Source organism: Syngnathus leptorhynchus, chromosome 20 (genome assembly GCF_054491065.1).
Source record: "Syngnathus leptorhynchus isolate UIUO chromosome 20, UIUO_Slep, whole genome shotgun sequence".
NCBI classification, from domain to species: domain Eukaryota; kingdom Metazoa; phylum Chordata; class Actinopteri; order Syngnathiformes; family Syngnathidae; genus Syngnathus; species Syngnathus leptorhynchus.
In genome coordinates this window covers 6,975,079-6,990,982 of record NC_141214.1, presented here as the reverse complement: position 1 = coordinate 6,990,982, position 15,904 = coordinate 6,975,079, and the positions used below count along the sequence as shown (strand labels likewise).

Genomic DNA, 15,904 nt, shown 5'->3' with positions numbered 1-15,904 from the left:
TTAGCACCATCTCTTTTTTCTTTCACTTTATAGACGTAATGAAGAACGAATCCATCTCTTTCTCTCTCCTTCTCCAAATCGATCCCTCCCGACCAATCGGTCTCACGTGAAGCTCATTGTGAGGATGCAGCAGCACATTTAATCCGAACGTGAATCGATAGCCGGGGTACGGTGAACCCCACAGTACCTACCCCAATTGATCTTGTGCACGAATGAAAATCAAATACCGTTACATTGAACGCACGCGTGGAAGTAACAGCCGTGATTGTCCCGCCGATGTCTAACCAGAATGGCTTGGTTGCACTCGGCTTGACCCTCACTCGCTTTCAATTGTGCTTTCGACAATGGCGCATCGCATTTGCATCGCCGCACACACTTGTGTGGAGAACAGAAGTGGCCATTTGGCTTTCAGAGCCACACAAAAACGCTTGACGGATGGCCGTCGGCGATGTCGTTGCCGTGGTTGCGAAAGGGGGGTAGATTGACACGCGGTAGACCTGCCGCTCGGCCGTAACGCACCGACATCATGTTTGGATTGCAACCTGCCGGTCACCCGTTGACTTTTTCAAAATCCATCGACCAAAAAGACAAGATGATGAAAGAGTTCTTTTGGGTTTTTTTTTTTTTGCAAATGGAGTCCGGTTGATAGCCTACAATGAGGTTCTTTGATGTCCCTCCTAAAAGGCAAGGTCACAGAGCCGAGATCCAACGGGGCGGTCTTCTGAACTTATAGTGCTGATACGTGGCATTGTAACATGATAAAGATTGACTCACATAAGTCTTTCGAGGGGGTGGAGAACTAAAGTGGTAATCAGCGATAGATTGCGTCCTGAAGGAGATGGCGACACAGTGACTGAACTTGCCCTAGTAAGCCACCCTCCACCTAAGTGATTTTGCTTCAACTGCTGCTTGAAGTCACCCATGAAGCTCCCAGGGCTTTTCGACTTTGAGGAGCCGAGTCGGGAAAATGACAGGAAGCCAATTCACACTTTGGAGGAGGAGGAGGAGGAGGAAGAGGGTTTAAACAGAGGTGACATTGACACAAAGAGCCAGGCAGCCAAGCCGCTCAGACGGGAGGTGACAACCTTCACAACGTCACCGCGCCCGGGCTATAAATACAAGCCGCTTCCACAAAGTGAACGTTGGACTTGATGGCCTCGATTCAAATGAGCGTCACTGTCGCGCATCACAACAATTCACGCAAACAGGTGGAAGGCAAGTCGCAGCTCGGTGGGCTCGTCAACTAACTGTATTTAGAGTTTTGCCATGCCGGTTAAAAATAATGTCAGAACACCGTCAAAGTCTGACCTTACGCTCCACTTCAACTGCATCCGACGTAGCAGCGAGACAAATCATTCACGTGAGGAGGTAACGCAAACGAGGCCTACGGCGTCGGAGAGAGCCGGGTCTCCGCGGCGTCGGCTCGGGTTTAATTAGCCGACCTTTCGGTCGGCACTGTCAGCAGCGAGCGCTAATCGACGTCACCTTCCGTGGCGTGACGCTAAGTGGCCGTGACACGTTCACAGAGCTTCGTATCCGTTGATGGCCTTCTGCTACTCTCGTTGACTTTCTTCTTGTTCCACCAGCTGGTTGCTCGCAAGTGGACCTCACTTAACTTTCCGGGCTCCGTTTGACTTCAACCGGCCTTTCTGCAAGTGGGCCCTAGCACCTTACTTGAACTTTAAAGCAGTGATTTGATGATCACACTGCTGTCCCTTTACTGGCAGTGCACTCCACACAACCATAGTGTAAACTGGACCTGCCACCTTACTTGTAACTTCAAGTTCTAAAATTTGCTGCAACTAGGCCTTAGAGCCCGAAAGCTCGTTTCTGTCAAGGGCGGACAAACTCGCAACGAGCATTTTGCCGCAGCTGACGATCAAATTGAAGCGAGCACGTCAAACAATCGGCACGTTTGGCTTCCGTGGCACGTCGCCGTGCCTTTACAAGACACGGCCGGCGCGTTCGAGCCTCGGCCGCGTAACCGCGGGGACTCCTCGTACTGCTTTTCATTTGAAAGACTTCTAATTGGTCAATCAGCTGTTGCCTAGCAACAGCAGTCTGGGGGAGCAGCAGGAGAGGAAAATAAAAGAGGCGAGGGGAAGGTGACGGGTGGGTAAAAGAGACAGCGAGATAGCAAAGAACACAAATACAGAAAAGGAATTGGCCCCCCCCTTTTCATTTCGAACGGGCTAAGCCGTGCGGAACCACGAGGTCCAATTTAGTCCGCCAGAGTGTCAACAAACAAGCGAGGCACCTCGGGAGAAGACCTCAAAGTGCCTCGCACAAGATTTTTTTCGGCAGTAGGAGTGGAAAGTGTAACTTGGATCATCGTGATATTAAAACAATTTCTTCCGTGGCGTATTTGAAAGACAATTTCTTTGAATGCGTCATGGAGCGCACGTGCTCGGTATGGATCGATGTCTGCCGTTGCCGTATTGCCATGGAGGGCCGCTGTCTCCGATTGCATTCCTGAAAAGAACCACAAAACCAAGGCACACTCTCTTTCCCTCTTCTTCTCTCTCTCTGCCATCCCAGATCAAAATCCACAAGAGGAGCCGGCCCCGTTTTACACAGCGCCGAATATCTGGCTGGGCAAAACCTGCTTTTGGCGTAATCTTCTTAAGAGTCCACGCGAAGCAAAGTAAAGTGGCTGCTTTCACCCGGCAGCTTGCGAGTTGAATCGAGGACAGCCACCATCTTAATTGCACTTGTGTGTTTTTGAGCTTATGACAAATTGGAAAGATGCCGACCTTTCTCCCGTGACGCAATGGGGCGCTCGCTATCACTTGCGCCATTCTTACTGGCTGTCAAGACTCGACTTGAGCGGAAGAAAAAATGTTGCGAGGTCTCGACGCTCCCCCCGGCTTCCTGCCCGGAGGTGGTCGATGAGAAAAGGCCTAGGTGGGTGGTGGTTATCCCTTAATGACCCAGTTTGCTTTGAGAAGGCAGGCATTGATCGGAGCAGCTGCTTTGTGTCCTCGCTGACAAAGCCTGCCCGTGCTCGGCAGCCTTGCGCAACGCTTAATGCCGCGTGTGAAGACCGAATCCCGCTCGCTACTTTCTCCTTACTTATCTTCAGGCTCACCGTGGAGTGCAATTGAACTCTATCGCCCGACCTGAAGACGAGCTAAAGAGGAAGTGAGTGAGTGGCACTCGTGTATTTTTCAAGACAAAGTATTCAATCTTTTATTTCTCTTTCAATGACATTTTTGGGAAAGGGAAGAGCCAGCCGGGTTTTGAGACAATCGCGCAATAGTCAAAAGTCAATCAAAGTAGAAATTAAAATGCAAACGGCAGAACGACTCGGCACTGTTGCTGTACCTGGCCGGCGATGATGTCAGCGTTTGCAGCGCTGATAATAACCAACGGTAAACCTTCAAAGCGCCGGGCCGGCGTGCGTCAGTGAACGCTTCATCATCGCCGCCGTCATCATCACCCTTGCCGACTGCACGCCTCAGAAAAATCCCTAAACGTGCTATTTTGGTCCGCCGGGATCAACGGAGTTACGGGTGTCGAGAACCGTGGTCGTTGCCGTGGTGACGGAGGGGGGTAGGAAACAGAAGGAAGGGTGGAGACGCTTGGCTGCGGGATCCGACGGAATGCTAATCATCTTCTTCCTGACAGTTTGTCCTTCATTATGCAAGAGAAGCCACGGGAGGGGGCGGGCGGGTGCAAAAAAATAAAAATCATAAAATCAAATCTACATCTATGCTAAAGCCACATACAAGGTCACACGCCTGACTCCGTTGCTACACGTGCGTCTCGTTCGGCATTCCCAACTTGCCCCCTCCCAAAAGAAAAGAAAAATATGCAGGCTGGCCTACTATTGCAAATGCTTGCTCATTAAGTGGAGCCAGCTGTTTTAAGAGTAAGCACGTTCGTCCCACCCGTGGCAACATAAATGATGACATTCCGACACATAAACAACCCAGGCTTATTCCCAAAAATGTCCAATGGCTGAAGTTATCGATCTGAATTTTTGCAACATTTTCTGTCGTCCCCATCGTCCGCCATTCTGGGAGTTGGGTACGGTAACGGCGGATACATACGGCGTGCCCCTCTGGCACAGATCTCATTGGAAAGACTAAAATAAACCTCCTTGTGGACTTTATTCATCACTGCGTGAAGTAAAGTGAAGGTGCTGGTCCAAACAAGCTGTCAGATAGAGATTCCTTCTATCCCCTGGCAGGACGTTGGCAACAATCAACAAACAGAAAAGAAGATGAAAAGCAGGAATCACCTTTTCCCTGTCGAGACCTTCCAATAACCCCCTGAGAGCTTGTTAATCATCTCAAGGCTCCAACCATTCAGACTTTCATGCTCCACGTACAGTAAAGCCGTGAGATGTGGCAAAAGATCAAGAGCGATTCTCACGAAATTCTCATCTCACCCGAAAAATACTCGACTACTGACTGAAGCTACTTTATGAAGAAACTGATTGGACGAAATATCCTGCTGATGCAAAAATGCCCCAAAAGAGCCTGGCTGGCTCTTCCCTTTACCAAATGGTTGGTACATTTTTTTTTGGGGGGGGACAAAAATGTGATAGCAAAGCACTGCTGACTCATGAAATGCCAAAGCTTCGTTGGCATTTTAGCCAGTGGGCGGTTGAGCGGGAAACACCATCGAGTCACGAGTTCATTTTCATTGCACGCATCTCCGACTAGAAAAACAAGGCCAAGCGGAGCCACGCCAGCAGGCCTTGCCAACGCCTCGCATCCATGTTGGCAAATGTCGGGCGGTGCTGGGGGGTTGTGGCGCGGGAAGTTGTGGCGGCTCGCATCTGAACCCAAAACTAATCAACAGAAAAAAGACAGATGCTACCACCGCCCGAGGCTCACATTTTGTTTTCCTCTGCTCCAAATACAGGCATTCTGTTTTTTTTTGTTTTTTTTCCTGTTTGATTCTGGGACTCTCCCAAATTACGATGGAAGCAACGAACAAAGGTGGAGCGTTCACCGACCTCCAGGCTGTATTCTTCCACGGTCCTCTTGAGCGGGTCCACAATCTGCCAGCAAATCAGGATGCACAAGTCGATCAGCAGCATCCCGCCGACGATGATCAGCAATTTCTGGTCTTTTATGATCTGCACAAAGGGGGGTGGGAACAAAAGGTTTTATGAGCGCGCCACTCGACAATCCCAATTATTGTCCGAGCGGCGACCCGCAGGTTTCTCACAAGCGTCTGTGATTAGCTGCAATTAGACGCTAACGGCCAGTCGTGGAGCGATGACATCAGATGGCGACGCTCAGCTTTTGTAGCCTGAACTTTTGCCGGGATGAAAGCGGTGGCCTGTCGGTGATCTTTATTTGGAATGCCGTTTGACGGTACGGAAACGTTGTTCAAAGCAAAGGTCAGGTGGCATTTCTTCCTGAAGCAGACTGTACTGCTTGGTGGGAATCGATGCTGCGAATATTTCAGAACATCTTTCGCCGTTGCCTGGGCCTAATTAGGAGATACAAAGGCTGACAAATCAGCTTTGATTTTTCTCATCCCAGGAAGATCTCGGTTACAGTTCCTGTCTGTCTCGCCATGTGGGAATTCCCGCTCTCCTCGTCTTCGAGCCGAGCCGACTTCCTTTCCCATATGTGCCGCTTTGTCCGCCTCTCTGGTTTGTCTTTTCTCCGTCTCGCTTCTTGGCCTTCTTTGCCCCAAATCCTTCCAACTCTTTGATCCGTCCCTCATCCTGTCAGGCCACCCACGCTTGCTCCAGAAAGCCGGCAAGTGGGAGCGAGAGACGGGGCAGGAGGAAGGGGTGGCGGGAGGGAGGGAGGGAGGGGGCGGTTCTATTTATACAAAAAAAGGCCACAAAGCGCCACTACTCTTTTACATAACTGGGCCGATCGATGTGATTGAATGCGATGGCTCAAAAAGCCTTCACGTCCTTCGCTGAAGTTATTTTAAGACTATAGAGGGCGGCTACAAACATTTTGGGCTTTGTGGCGTGGGACCCAATGAGAGTCCAAGCGGTGTCTGCTAAAATAGGTTGCCGTCACATACCTTTTTCTTCATTTTGACATTCTTGAAGATGGCGTGCACCCTCCACGTCTTAGCAAACATGGCACCAAAGGCCGTGGTGTAGCCGACGATGAGGATCCATGTTCGGACCTATCGGGGCGATACGTGGGTCGTGACAAACATTTTCTAACTTGGCGCTCGTGACGTCTGTGACAAGTATGAACGTTTCCTTGAAGATGCAAAAATAGCGCTCTAAAAATGAACCACAAATATATGAAGAAATAAAAAAAAAAAAAAGCTGTCAGGTTGCTTTCTCATCTCATATCTGGTAAGCACTGCGGCTGTCACACTGAAGCCAGTCATTTGTCCTAATGAGAAGAAACAAAAAGGTAGACCTCTCGCTCTGATTTGGCGCCAGAGGACGCCGCTGATGTGGGTTTTAAAGTTGCTGACAAAACACAACGTTATCTGCGTCACGGCAGAAACTGACCGTGCAGAGCGTCTGAAACTCGTTGTCAGATACAAAGCCGCCGTCCAGTCCGAAGAGGAAGATGGAGGCGTAGGAGAGCATACCGCCCAAGATGATCAGGTTGTTCATGTAGGGACTGGACATCTTGATCAGTCTGCAAGACAAGACGCACTCTTCAACGTTTCGTTTTGCACTTTTTTAATTGTTTCTTTTTTTTAGACCGGCCCTCACCTGTGGTTTCTGTTCTTGATGTTGAAAAAGAGGAAGGCTCCGGCCATGAGCATGCCCAGAATGGTGATGGTGGACAGGATGCTGTAAAGCGGAACGTTGATGTGCCGTCGTTGCGAATGCACAAAGGTCTGATCTTTGGGCGGCTCCACGCCTGACGGGAAGAAGAAGGACGGCTTCAGATGACTTTGGCGGCAAGTTGCGCTACTCCCGACCGCCAACTTAGCGACAAGGCTATTCCACGGCCATTTCCTGTTTCCTTTGCAAGCGCAGCGGTCGCTCAAGCTATTACGGGAGCCTTTGCTTTTTTTTTATCTCCCGCTCTATTCTCTTCTGGCTGGGGGCAGATCGATGGCGACGCAATCGTCTTACACATCTCTGCTTTCCACGCAACTGTCCAGAACTTTCTGAGTGTAGAGGCGTGGGCGGAAGGGAAAAAATAACAGTAAGGTACATGATGACAAGCGAAAATTGGAGCGGTAATTTTGTTTCCGTGGGGAAAAAAAACTACCTATAACATGCTTAAATTTTTTTTAATTTGTTTCAATTGACCCCATCAAAAAAAAACTCAGCATGACCTTATTTTTGTTGGTTTATTCACTGCGTTGTGATGTCAAAAAAAGTTTCAAAACTGAGGGGAAAGAAAATCATAACCTGAGATTTTTTTGGGAGAGGCAGCTTTCTGTTTTTGCAATAATAACATGTTACAGATACAGATTATGGGTGCCGGACATTGATTTTGTGGAATGATGCCGATTCCTCCATACCTTGGAAGCGGATGGAGTTGTTGATGAGATCCAGCACGTCTGCAATGGCGTTGTACTCTCCCACTTTCACTTCCTGCCCCTCTGTTTGGAAAAACAACAGCATCCGATCAACTTTACGGCCACGTCCAAAGCGCATTCGTAACATAACGAAACATCAATAAGGTAGATAATAAAGCACTCGGCAACGGCTATCACTTAAGGATGGGAATATGCACTTTCATATATTTTTTAATATGCTTCCCACTTTTATGCCGTTTCAATTATGCGTTTATTTCACCTCAAGGAGAGCCGGCGGGCGATAAAGAGAAGATAGCGGCGATAAACGTTTCTTCAAGACGGGTGGGCAGCAAAAAAAGCAGTGGCGCTGTTCCGCTCAAACGAATCGCAGTGTTTCGGCGGAACAACTTTGTCTGACGACAATGGGATAAAAAAAAAAAAACAGCAGCTGACATGACGTCGTAGGTTATTTTTGTACCTTGGAACTGGTTGAATTTAATGGTGCCCATCCGCTCACCGTTGCGGAACATCACTTGGCCCTGGAAGAAAGACAAACGACAACAACAGGGCATCATGACTTTTTTTTTCTTTTTGATTATTTAGCACACAAAAAAATAACACAAATGTTCAACGAAAACGGTCGCGCAAGGATGACGAGAAACCCTGACAGGCAGCATTACGTTTAATAAACACGTTAAGCGCGAGCAGCTCAAGTGGTTTATTCTACCACACGACCAAAACTGTCATATTGTACTAAAGCCGGGAAAAATCCTGACGTTAGCATTTGGCTAAAGAGAGCCGACCCCGGTGAGCCTCCTCCCGGCAAAAATAAGTCTTTGATTGAAGCAGGGAGGGAACAAGATAAGCACTTTTAAGCCGCAGAGCCGACAAAGCAGACAAAACCAATTGAGCTTTGCGCCATTATCGTCTCGTGTCGTCCAATCAGTTTGGCTTCTGTGGCTTTCTCCGGCCTCTGACTCTGCGTGTTATTGCCGCGCGAACTTCAGAGAAGACTCATTCGCTCGACAGAATTTGCCGCTGTTTCACGAAATGTCTGTCCGTTCACGATTGTCCATTCATGCGCAGGGTAAAAAGTGTGTCAGTCCTTTTCACGATACATCAACAGCTCACCTCATTAAATGGCACCTTCGGGCACCTGCTGTGCAAACAGGGTCTTGCCCTCATGACTCAGCAAAAAGGTCAACATCAGCAAAATGAGCAGATGACTGAACCGGGGCGCCGGTACACCTCGGTTGGCCTCCCCTTCCCTTCCCCTCCACACGTACACTCACTTGCGGTATCCAAACATGGCGCTGACTCATACCTTGCTAATTACAGTAATATGTCGGCGCCCCCCGGATTTAATTAACACACATACACGCTCGCACGTAATGAGAAACGTTTGCGCTCATGCCTCGGTGACCGCAAATCAAAGGGAACATACGCGTCATCTCAATGGCCACCCATTACATCGCCATTCGCGGTTCCGGGGGTATCAACAATTGTGTTCTCTCAGGATGGAATGAAAAAGTGGACCACCACCAAGGGCTTGAAATGAAGAGGCGGAATTTGCAGTTTTGTGCAACACTGGCTAGTTTGTGTGTGCGCGTGAAAAGAAAGAAAGCGGCATAAAAGATGCATGCGGCCGTGCTGGCCGTGCTGGCGGGAGATTGCCTTCCCGTGTCTGCTGCCTGCTGCGTGTGGGTGCCGGGTCATCTCATTTCAGGGATGCTTTTAAGAGGACAGCTCTTATTATAGCGTCAACACACGTTATATTGCTAGTGCTTGTTGATTGTTGACTAACTGGGAAATGGCCCAGTCACTAGCAAACAAAGCACAATGACAGAAACAACGTGCGGTTCAGGACGTAGCATTCAATGCCACGCTTGGCATCCTGCTGCCATCCTGCCTTGGGCTAAGTAACCTCTGCAAACCATTGCAAAGGCTTCCTGACATTTTTCTTGCATAAGCGCGCACACACGTACACAAGCCTGTATTAGACACACACAGACAGATTTGAAGAAAGTCGGAAGGGACCTATTAGCAACTTTCCGCTGCCATTTTGACTCACCGTGACGCCAAAGAAGTTGGTCTCGTTCATGACGTCCAGCACCATCTTGCCCACCTCGTGGTTGTTCACAGTGAAGTTGGGGTGTCCGCTTTGTTTTTCACGCAGCAGGTGCATGACCCGGGTCAGGGTCTTGGCAATGACCCAGATGCCGTCGTAGGCAAAGCCGTGGAACTTGCTGGGCTCCACACCCTTCTGACGTAGCTCGCGGCTATACTCCAGCTCGTACTCCTTCGGGGTCTGAAACGGGGCATCGCCTTTTAGTAATTAGATGCGAGTCATCTTACAGACCTGGAAGTCATGAAGTAGAAAAACAAACGGGGACATTGCCTGCTAACCGACCAAGCAGGTAGAAGCAAACCAAAAGATGAACTAGAAAGCAGTGAGCTAACTCCCAAAGTCCACAAATGGTAACAAAACACTTCACGGTTCAACTGCCCGGTGCTCTTTTTTTTTTTTAGTGTGGCAATTATCAGCAGCGTAAATACCAAGCAAATACCACCACCGGCACACTTGAGTGCATTTGCTCTTTCCTGTACCTCTTTTTTGTTTTTCTACTCGCAAACTGGGAAACAGGGCTCACCCTTCCGGAGATGCCCTTGATCTGCCTGGCGCTGAGGGGCTCAAAGTCCACGCTGATGTAGCCCTCCATGGCGGCCAGCAGCTTCTTGGTGGTGCAGTTGGTGCTGTTGGCCTGCTCCCACCAGTTGCCCTGGTACCAGCCAGGAATAATCCACTGGTATTTGCTTCCAAACATGTTCAGGTTGTACGCCTGTACGAGAGGAGAAGAGAGAGTGCCGTTCAGGTGCCGTGGGGCCGTCGAGGCGTCGCACCACGGGGGGGGGGGGGGCACTTACGCAGCAGAAGACTTTGGCAGCCAGGTTCTCGTCAAACTGCCCAATGATGATCCTCACGTCGTTGTCCTATAAGAAAACCCAAAAAATAGACGGATAGTTAGAAAAAGTAGATCGTGTGTGCCAAGTATGTGCCCACAAATGTACCATTCGAATTTTGCTGTGGGTGTTTAGTGCAGCTGTGGCGTCTGCTTGAAACTTTACGAAGGTCATAATGAGCAACATGCTATGCAACGCAAGCTGCTAGCTTGCGCATCGGGACTAGCGGGATGCCGACGGCGCGATACAGCAAGAAGAAGAACACCCCGTCACCATCAAGGCGGCGTTGAGATGCTCCCGTGTTCTTTGTCCGGAGCACGACCGTCAGGAAACTTTAGCGGAAATCACCTTGAGTTTTTTTACGTTGACGCAGGGGTCGTTGGAGAAACTCTCGGTGTCTGCGATCTGGATGTCGGCCTTCTCCAATTCGCTTGTGAGGTCATTCCTCACCTGAGGAGGCACGCAAAATTCCAGTTTCACGATCAGTCTTTTTTTTTTGTTTTTCAATAACATCAAATAAATAAATACATGAACAATATGAATACACAGTTCAATCCATGACTTGAGTATGCTAATTGTGTCTTTTCAAGGGCTAAAACACATTTTTTGTCCTTTGTTATTTGACTAGAAAGGTCAATACACAACAAAAACAAGATTGTTTTGCTGTGTATTGTTCCAGAGTGTAATTAAACACCCTGAGGGCATTTTCCTAATCCTGTTCTCCGTCAGCTCTGATTGATGTTTGCCGTTCCCGCCTGTCCGGCAATAAAGTTGATTGCCAAATATTGCGCGCGTGTTCACGTGTGTGATGGCTCGCCGCTACCATTAATGATTACGGATGTGCCGTAAATAGAAGGTGGCCGGCCGGAGAGGCTCGAGCTTGCGAGGCGAGCTGCTGGAAGTGGGCTGCTCCTGCCTTGGCGTTGGTCCGCGCCCCCCCCCATGTGACGCCAACGCCGTGGAGGGGGCTTGTGCAAATAATGGTGCGCGGGAGCGACGCACTTGCATATTTGAAAATGAGGATTAGGGGACAATCTGGCGGCAGGTTGACGGAATGGTGGCGTTTTCCGTCTTCTTCCTGTCCTAAGCCTCTCCCTGCTCTCACAAGCGTGGCGATAAAGGGATTTCAGCTCGTGGAGGAGCTTTTGCAAGCACACTTTTCGAGATATATATTTATATAGTGTATGAAGTACGGAGCAGAGTAGAGCAGATTGCTTTCTGGTGAGGAGGTGACGTTTTCAGCAGCTCTGTCTTGTTTTATCGCGATACAACGTTGGAAGTGTCGCACTTGCGTCTCCAGCGTCTTACAAACACTTGAAATGAGATAGCGACACGCCACTGGGTGGGAGAATGATAAGAGAAAGACCTCCTCCAGAATTTGACCCCTCAACCTTACTCAAAACCCAAACACCTCAACCCACAAATGTGCAGCCCATCAATTTACCTGGCAGAGGTAACATACAGCGCAACGGAGTTTAAAAAAGAAAAGAGAAGCTAATCAAGCTAACGCTAACGCACCTACAGTACAGCAGCTCACAATGGCGCCTTTCCCAATGTCATTGACGATAGAAGAAGCGTTTGCGTCCACAAATGTTCTCCCCATGCGAGCGGCAGATTTGCGTAGGCGGCAAAGAAATGAAGCGGCACGACAGGAGAAAGCGCTTGAATGGAAAATGACGGCCACCTACTCAAAACACATTGGCATCGTCAAAGAGATAATACTTTCAAACGTGCCAATTATTGCCAGGCGTTGATACTCCTGTTTTTTTTTTTAAACATTTCGTTTTATGCTCGTGGTTGGCAGTGAAAAAAATGAAAATGTGTAGTTAGCTATTAGTTAATTAGCGACTCATGGCTACTTTGACATTAGCAAAACAGCTATCAGCTAGTTCGAGGCCATGCTTTGATTTTCTGAGGGCATAGACACCCTTTGGACTCTTGTTTGATTTTGTTTTACCATTAGCCCGAAACAAAGTACATCTGCTGTCTGCTTGCATCATTCACACGCACAAAAAAAAAACATTGAGCGCATTCTCATTGCGTTCCACTGGGACGCCCGAGTCTTCTTATGAAAAATAAATCCTCATCTTTATTTTACAAACTGCTGTTTTTTTCCCCCCTTTTGTTTGTGAATAGAGCAAAGGGAGAGGACAGACCTCGGAGAACCTCTGCACGTCCTGCGTGAGCGTCCCCACGCGGCTCCAGTTGTAGTAGTTGAGAAACTTGACCACGGCCGGGTTGACGGCGTTGTCCGACGGGACTGTGCGGAAAAAGTTGGGATACTTTTTCTTGTCTGCCAGCACCGGGGTGGTCGCTGCAAAGGACAGCTGAAAAGCACAAAAGATGGTAACACCACTAAGATTCAATGCATTAAATGGTGTAGAGAGTAGAAATCGTTCAAAAGAAGGGGGAGGGGGGGCATAAATGTTAAAAGGGAATGATGTCATTTGTCATTCCTTGCTGTTTGGCTTTGTCTTTCTCTCTCGCTTCACCATGCATGAATTCCAGCAATAGGTCACCAGTGTTCCCTTGAGCCAAAAACAGCTGTAATTAATTTCTACAATGAGATTAGACATGAGCGCGCACACACACACAAGGGTTGTCTTGCACGAGGACAAGAGCACATGTGACGTTTGCCGCAATATGACAACGTGTACGATAACGGGGGTCGATATTTCAGTGGATTGTGGCACAGCAATGTCGAGTGCGATGGGTGCAAATTTGACCTCAGATAAGGACAATGTTGATTTAAGGAAGCGTGTGACTTAATTACACACTTTGCGAGTAGCGGACCAGGCTGTGATTCACGATAGCAATCGACAGCGGCGTTACGGGGTCCGCCCGTCGCAGCGCTTTCCTAAAAAGAGTTCAAGCGCCTCTTGACTTTGATCTCCTCATTATACGTCTGGGTCGCGGCATCTTTTCATCTCCCACTCGTCACCGGGCGCAGTTAGCACTGCTGGCGCTGTTGAAATTTGACTTTTGCTGCAAAAAAATCGTTTGCGTTGCGAGAAAGATGTCATCTTCTTTCACGGTTTGATTTTTTTTTTCAACCCAGCATTAGCTGCTCATGAGACTGGGGTGTCATTTTCTGTGAACTTGAAACAGACTGCAATCCATTAGGACGTGCAGCCAACGCGTAGGAAAGATGACGACTCCAATGGCCGTCATCTTATCATCGTAAAAGTGCCGGCGGGTCGGATTGGATCTTTTCTTGCATCCCGCAGAGTGCCTCCGTGACCTTGTCGTGGGACAAGCGCTTTTAATGACCTTCGGCGTAAAGGGGAGGAGGGAGCCGGGGACCGAGCGAGACGTGGCAGGCGAGTGAGTTCCGAGTACCAGCGAGTTCCTTACATTGGCTGCTCCGAGGACTATTTTGGGCCCTTTCCGTCTGGGCTCTTCAGCGTTAGCTAAAGACTCCACTGCTCTTTCAATTAAACATCAGTGCTCCTTCAAAGCGGTTCAGATGGATGGTGCTGACAAAAGGTTTGGGTTACGAAAGAAAATGGCCACACTTTGATCCAAATGCCTCAAACTGTTGGGGTCTTTTCATCTGCAGTTTGTTTTCATGGAACACTGATGGTGGGTTTCAACCCCTTGGTGTAGTTCAGTAGCAAAGTAGCCAGCTAGTAGCTAGTGAAATTAACAAACAATGTCGCTCGCTAGTTTGTCGGAATAGCGAGCCATGAGAAAATCAATGAAAAAGCTTAGGCTAAATGAGCTTCCATTAAACAGCAAGTCAGTCTGTCCCTAAACGAGGAGCCGGCGCGATCTGGCAGCATCGATCGATGGTAGCGGGGGTTCCGTTCCAATCGCTTCCGCCGAGGCTAACTGTGCGGTTTTGCCTTTGAATAATGAAGTGGCCGTCATGGATAATAAATGAAGGGACACGACGGCCACGTTTAGACCGCCACGCGTGCGACTAACTCAATAGAAGAAGAGGAGGACCGACCCAGACCCGTAAGTATGAATATCGATAAGCGCTGGAGTGGAAACCGGGCTGGCGGTCGATGCATTTTGAACGCGCTGGGTCGGGAAGATCCTCCTCCAGGGGGCAAAAAAAATGTTGTTCGATGGTGGCGGAAAAAGTATTTCCTTGCCCATCCCTGTGGCTTATTGATCAAACATGATCGGCCGTAACGATCGAAGGCGGGCTGATGAATGATCGGTGCTGAACCCTGAAATATTCATCATTAGGGGATTGTTACAAATTTTAATACAGAAATATTTCAGTGCTTAAAAGCTTCATGTTTAGCATCCCCTGCAATCCCCCTTTGTGACATTCTATCTCGGTGGTGCTAATGAGTTGCAAGCGATGGATGTGCTAGGTCCAAAAGCTTCTCCAACTAGGTATTCCCCGCAGCGCAGCAAATGCCGCATACTGAATATTGAATGAAGCTCAGGACCACCATCTAGGTTCAACTGCACCGAAGGTCTCTGCACTCCAGAAAGCAACGGATAATTGCCACCAAAAGACTGATCGGTAGAGCCTCCAATACATCAATTAGTAAACCTCAGTGCTAACGCGCAGAAAGATTTGTCTCAGAATCACGGCGTCATTTCAACATTGGACTTTTATGACATCAACATGCGGCTCCTTGCAAAAATCGTACCATAAAATGAAGTTTTCTGTTCCCTTTGCACCCTCAATCAAAGCCAACACACGAAAACCAGGAAGTATCCTCCCATCCCAGCCGCCAACTAGTAATTCTGCTGAGCTTGACACGCGATAAGTTTGACGTGACATCAATTGTTAACACGGCTACCCCGCCTCCCTCATCACTCGCGCCGGGCAGACAGCTTTATCGGCGGCGGTGGCCATTCTTCACACCGCCATCTGTCCACGGATCGGGCCTGTCCCCCCCGCTTTCAAGGACAATGATGGAATCGTGCCCTGCCATCATCCCCCTTAACCATCAATTACTTTTAAGGGAGACGTGCATTTTTTTTTTTCACCATTTTAAACAGATTCGACATCATCCGTGTGGCAGATGGCCAAACAAAATCAGCCACGCAGCAATCACCAAGTGTCATTCCTCAGAAGCAAGCAACCGGAAAGGTTCCATTGCGTGATCACTAGTGCACTGTGCTGCTGAAAAAAAATATATATTCAATTAATCGTCTCTGACTTTCATCACATTATAGTCAAGTACAAAAAATCTTGCCTCATGCAACATTTTAAATTTTAATCATGCCCTCCGTGTGACACCCAGTTTTTGAAGGAAATCCCAGCAAGAGTGGAGAGAGAGAGAGAGAGAGGGGAGCTTATGGGGGGGGGGGGGGGCTGTTGAGCGATGGCATCCTGTCACCTGGCTTCATCGCTATTCTATTTATAAATGGAGATTTGATAGCGCAACCTGAAATGGCCTGCCTGTGCATGATTAATGAGCAGATGCTGCGTCGGGGAGGCCATCGCCGTGCTCTCCAGCTGTTCTCTCCCAGAGAGAAAGCCAATGAGAAAGAATTGGAAATTTACCGCAGATCAAGAATGTTCGAGTGCACGGCTTGTGGCGTTATTCCA

The 15,904-nt window shown here is 48.7% G+C and overlaps 1 protein-coding gene across 1 annotated transcript in view; it reads right to left on the bottom strand.

Moving 5' to 3' along the window:
- Positions 1-15,904, bottom strand: part of gabbr2 (gamma-aminobutyric acid (GABA) B receptor, 2) — a 39,247-nt gene that overhangs the window by 7,819 nt on the left and 15,524 nt on the right. The window contains exons 3-13 of the mRNA XM_085901348.1: positions 12,540-12,710; positions 10,732-10,833; positions 10,348-10,413; positions 10,074-10,262; positions 9,494-9,730; positions 7,901-7,961; positions 7,426-7,506; positions 6,662-6,812; positions 6,452-6,584; positions 6,004-6,111; positions 4,967-5,089 (exon numbers count right to left, since the gene is read on the bottom strand). Coding sequence (XP_085757474.1) covers positions 4,967-5,089; positions 6,004-6,111; positions 6,452-6,584; positions 6,662-6,812; positions 7,426-7,506; positions 7,901-7,961; positions 9,494-9,730; positions 10,074-10,262; positions 10,348-10,413; positions 10,732-10,833; positions 12,540-12,710 — 1,422 coding nt within the window. The remainder of the gene's footprint in view (positions 1-4,966; positions 5,090-6,003; positions 6,112-6,451; positions 6,585-6,661; positions 6,813-7,425; positions 7,507-7,900; positions 7,962-9,493; positions 9,731-10,073; positions 10,263-10,347; positions 10,414-10,731; positions 10,834-12,539; positions 12,711-15,904) is intronic.